A 4978-nucleotide genomic window follows, 5' to 3' on the forward strand; every position below is an offset into this window, starting at 1 on the left:
ATGTGCAGCTGCCCATGCAGAACCAGCCTCCATGGGGCAAAGGTGCAGCCCAGCCCAGGGATGTCAGCAGCAAACCTTGCATCTGCTCCAGTGGTCTCCTGTCTGCCACCTGCGCAGCTGCAGTGGAGCTGCAGTGGGAACCTCATGTCTCCGAAAGAGTCCCGACAGCGGGCGCGATGCCTGCTGCAGACAAGGCTGCTGCAAATACACACGCCAGTGGTCCAGGGCTAGGCAGTGCTGCCCGTGCATACACCCTGGCATAGACCGGGCAGTGTATACGTTGCTGTAGCACGTGATGCCAGAGAGTTGATGTCCCCAGCACAGTGGGTGCTGCCTGCGGCCACAGCCATGCCCTGTTCTCACCGGGCTCCCCTTTGCTCCTGCAGGCATCGTGGAGGAGTACAGGCCTCCGTTCTTTGACGTGGTTCCGAGCGACCCCAGCTTCGAGGACATGAAGAAAGTGGTGTGCATTGACCAGCAGACGCCCTGCATCCCGAACCGCTTGTACTCTGACCCGGTGAGTGCTGGGGCAGCGGGCATGGCCTTCCCCTGTCCGTCAGCAAGGTCCCCAGGGGATCTGTAACCAGAGCTCCTGTCCATCCTGGGCCTGTTCCTTTCCTTGCAGCGGCTCGGTACAGTCAGAAACTTGACCCCTGGGGTAAATTTTTGGACAAAATATAGAAAAAGGGCCTTTTTCATACATCGGTGTGTTTTACAAAAGAAAACAACAAAGTGCATTTGTTTCTTATTGAACAATCTTGCCTTTTTTACTTCCGTGAAAGATGTTGAAGACGTCAGGCATCACCTTGTGCTTCCTACAGGGTATCTAAGAGGGTCCCAACCCCGGGTGGCAAATGGGAAAAAAAGAGGCTTGAGAAGCTGCCCACCTATTAAAACTTTTCCACGACTGGCTTGTCCTGGCTGGCTGCATGTGAAAGGCTTCTCCGTTCTCCTGCAGTGTTGTGGGTTAATACTGGGGTCAAATCTGTGCCTGGTGTAAGCAGGAATAGGCCACAGAAGTCTCCCTTGTTTCCAGCTGGTGATGGGGTTTTCTTGCTGTTATTCATTTGCTCTTTTTTTTCCCCACCTAGGTTTTGTCTGCCCTGGCGAAGATCATGAAGGAGTGCTGGTTTCAGAACCCCTCTGCCAGACTTACAGCCCTGAGGATTAAAAAGACACTGAAGAAGCTGAACAGCTCCCTAGAAAAACCCAAACAAGACTATTAAGTGCAGGGAACAGACCCAAGAGCCCTGGGATCAGGTTTCTGACTTGGTCTCTCAGGCTTCGGTGTAGTAGGGAAGCCGCAGAGGTTCAAGGTCACTGACTATAGGCTGATCCCCGCCTCTTGAGGGGACTGTAAAACCTGGTTTTTCCTTCTAAGTCCAGCCCTGGTCTGGCGGATGGATTTTGGCTACGACCCCCCCACCCCACCGGATGATCTCAGCCTGCTGCAGAGGAGAGCTGCGCAGCAGCTGCCTGTGGCCTCCGGCGTGCATTTTGCATTGATTCTCCAGCGTCCTCTGGGTTGGGCCTTTTTTTATTCTCGAAAAAAACCCCAAGCTCTCCTGGCCCATTTATAAAAATACCCCCCAGATCTGTAATCTGACGCCAGCCGGTCTCGCCTGCCAGACGGGAACATTAGCACCAGTCGAGAGTGTGACCTCCCCCTGCGCCCCGCCCCGCCCCGCGCCGGGAGTGGGCAGTCGCCTTGGAAATCCTTGTCGGGACCGCTCTGGAAGCAAGAGTCTTGTTTTAGCACCGGGGAGCTGGGTGCACGTGTGTGCAGGCATGCACGCGTGCACATGTGTCTGCCCGCCTGAATAGCACAAGGGAGAGCTCGAAATAGCCAGTGGCCCAGTGGCAGCTCAGAGCGTATCGTGAGACCCCCGGCGCGTGCTCTGCGTGCGCATGTGTGTGCTTGTCTGATGTCTGCATGCAGGGGGCATAGCCAGGGCTGCAGGGGATGCTCATATTTAGCATCTCATTAGGGAAAAAAAAAGCCTGCTCCCTCCTCCAGTGCAAAACCCCACGGGAAGGTCCACATTTACCACCCCTGAGTCTCCCTGGGCCTGCCAGTCTGACTGTGGCTGCCGTGTAATTCATGGCCCCCTCTGCCAGCTGTGGTGGAGTCCTGAGCTTGCCACGTACCAGACCCCTTATTTGCGTCAGACCCAGGGGCTCTCTCCTTTACCTCCCCTTCTTTATACCAGCAAACAGGTGATGCCTGCAGCCACCTGCAGTCCAGTACTAGTAGCACCTTGCTGGGCTGCCCCAACCTCCTGGGGGGAGGAATTTCTCTGTCCTGCAGCTCCCTCCCTGCCACGTGGCCACCCAGCTCCAGTCTCCGGAGAAAACCCCCAGCTGCCCATGGCTGGGGAGCAGAGCCCCATGGCTGCCACAGCCGAGCATGAAGGCACATAGGCTTGACCCAAACCCGAGCCTCTCCTGTGATTCTGGCACCAGCAATGATCCCAGCCCAGCGCTCCCACAGCGACAGAGCGCCCGGGACGTCCCCAGCAAGGGTGCAACACGCAGTGCTTCCTGTATTATTATTTTTGCAATTTCTCCAGCAAAAGACAGTGCCAGGTCAGGTCTGGGCCACCCTCCCTTCTCCACGATTCGGCTGTGCTGCATCCCGTCTCTGCCCCATCAGGTACTTCAGAGTGGTTTGCTTCCCTGAGGACAGGAGTTACCTAGTCACGTGCCAAGCAGATTTACTAAGGAGAGTCCTGAGTTGCTCCCATGTCCAGCACCTGGATGAGGCCCGAAGCGCCCGAGCTTCCAGACCGTGCAGCCTAGAGATGAGACCCATCTGCCGCGGTTCCCGGAGGCTGCTGGATGCACAGAGGCCCGGTGCCTCTCTCCGGTCGATCTCCCAGAGCCCAGGCGGCCGTGTGTTACCAGGGGCTGACCATCCCCTGCGTTGGAGGTGTCAGTGCTCGTGTGAGATGGCCGTGCGGCACAAGCACCCTGACAAGGTGCCTCACACTCCCTTTGCACAGGTGCCAGTGACACCGGGGCGATCGGCCGGCAATGCTCTCGCAGCTATTGCCAAGATCCGCCCCACCGCCATGCGCCAAGGGGTGCTCCATGCCCTCGAGGGCTGAGGGCACCCCAAATTCAACCTGCAGCTGCGCTGCTGCTGTCACCAGAGGGCGAGGACAGAGCAGAACAGCTGCAGGTTTCTGTGTCAGGGATTGCAGCCAACAAGCAGCTACGGCTCAGCTATCGCAGAAGATATGAGCGGAGCAAAATATTATGGCTTTGTGGGTGCTGTTTGTGATCACAGCTACGGGCCGGCCCCGAGAGATTCCCAGTGCGCGGAGGGAGGGTGCCCCTGCCCATCCAGGCCCTTGGGGAAGAGGGAGGGGGGCTGGTGTTTGCACAGGAAGGGCCTGATCCTGCTCCTGCTCCTTGCTGCAGCCAGCTGGGAATTCGGCCTCTGCTTTCAAAGGGGCGCAGGTCTGAGCTCTTGGTCTGGCTCCTGGCAAGTTGCTGGAGAAGCCCAGGGAGTGCTGCTAAGTCAGGTCCCCGAGACCTCTTCCCCCACTCTTCTGGGCCCCTTGCACGGCTCGTCCATCCCTGCGAGCAGGGCCATGCACAGGCTCAAAACAGGGGGGCTCTTTAATGACCTTATTGAACGGTGGCTTGAAACCCCGTTCTTGGGTCACCCCCGTGGCACTCGCCTGGCAACCGGCGGTGTCTTCGAGGCTGAGAAACAGTGCCTGCTGCACCCCCAGCCCTCCCTTCACTGGAGTTCAGCCGCACAAAGGTCTCTCAGCTACCGAGGGGCCAGTCCCGAAGTTCCCATTTGACCCCCACACTGGCCCACAGGCTGCGGCTCTGCAGTGCGGCGGGATCCATTTGGTCTCCTCTGCAACTTCAAGGACACCCAGCAAGGCAGCTTTGGGCCTGGGCAATAGCTATTTAAATATTAAGATTTAATATATTGAATAAAGTGTAAAGCTATTTTCTCTCTGCCTCATACGCTCAGCAAGGCAGCAGGGAGAGGAGGGAACCTGCCGCTGAGAGCTCGCGAACCATTTTTATTTATTGCTCCTGTGTACTAACATCCCAGCTCTCATTTGCATCTAGCTCCCACAATAAACCTCACTTCCACCTGTTGACCTGCTTTTCTTTCCACCCTCAGGGTCCCCAGACCTGGCTCAGGAATGTGTGTGGAAGGATTTTAGGGCAGCAAGAGTGCAGTTACCAAGATGGGCTTTGGCCAGAGTAGATGTCCTGACTCCTACCAACTACCGGTCATGACATCTGTAACACCTTCAGCTTGATGTCTTGACAAACCCCGGCACCTCCTGCGATCGAGTCTCCTCCCTAGCCGTGCCCTGGATGGGGATGGGTCTAACTTGGGGCTTTCCAGATCTGCAGTGCTAATGCTTTTCAGTGCTAGATCTCCAGTTGTCCCTGTTTTACAATAGGAAATACTGAGGCACAGAGCGGGCAGGTGATGTGCCCAGGTCCTGCTGTGAAGCAGTAGCAGAGCTGAATTGCATCACGGTGTCACTCCCACTGTCTCCCCCGCAAGCACTGGACACACTAAAGCCTGCCTAGCTCCAAACAGGATCACAGCTATAGCTTAGCTCAAAGCCAAGGCCATGGCTTTTATATAGATTTCCTGGCCTGTCTGCCATCACTTACACCAGTTTCCAGCTGGGCCCGATTCTTCCACAGGAGTGTGGTCGGAGTCACACCTGACTTAGCTCAACGCAAAGGAGATAATTAATTGATTATTCCTGCTCTCATGTCTGCATGAAAACCCTCTTGGAGAAGCCCAGGGTCGGGCGAGCAGAACCCAGTTAGTCACTTGCATTCGTGTTTCTAGGAATTCACACCAAAAAAGAACAAAAAAAGCCACGACGCCAGACAACAAAGCCCTGGTCCTGTTTGTGACCACTGGAAATCCCTGGAACAACATTGTTTAAACAGGATACTATGGACACTTTTAACCTGTGTCGCC

At 56.1% G+C, this 4978-nt stretch overlaps 1 protein-coding gene across 1 annotated transcript in view; it reads left to right on the forward strand.

Annotated features, from left to right (window-relative positions):
* ACVRL1 (activin A receptor like type 1) overlaps nucleotides 1-4136 on the forward strand; it is a 12315-nt gene extending 8179 nt beyond the window's left edge. The window contains exons 8-9 of the mRNA XM_025212389.1: nucleotides 387-517; nucleotides 1092-4136. Of these exons, the coding sequence (XP_025068174.1) occupies nucleotides 387-517; nucleotides 1092-1226 (266 nt within the window). The 3' untranslated portion in view covers nucleotides 1227-4136. The remainder of the gene's footprint in view (nucleotides 1-386; nucleotides 518-1091) is intronic.
* Nucleotides 4137-4978: the final 842 nt, after the last annotated feature.

This window comes from Alligator sinensis, unplaced genomic scaffold (assembly GCF_000455745.1).
Source record: "Alligator sinensis unplaced genomic scaffold, ASM45574v1 scaffold1329_1, whole genome shotgun sequence".
NCBI lineage: Eukaryota > Metazoa > Chordata > Crocodylia > Alligatoridae > Alligator > Alligator sinensis.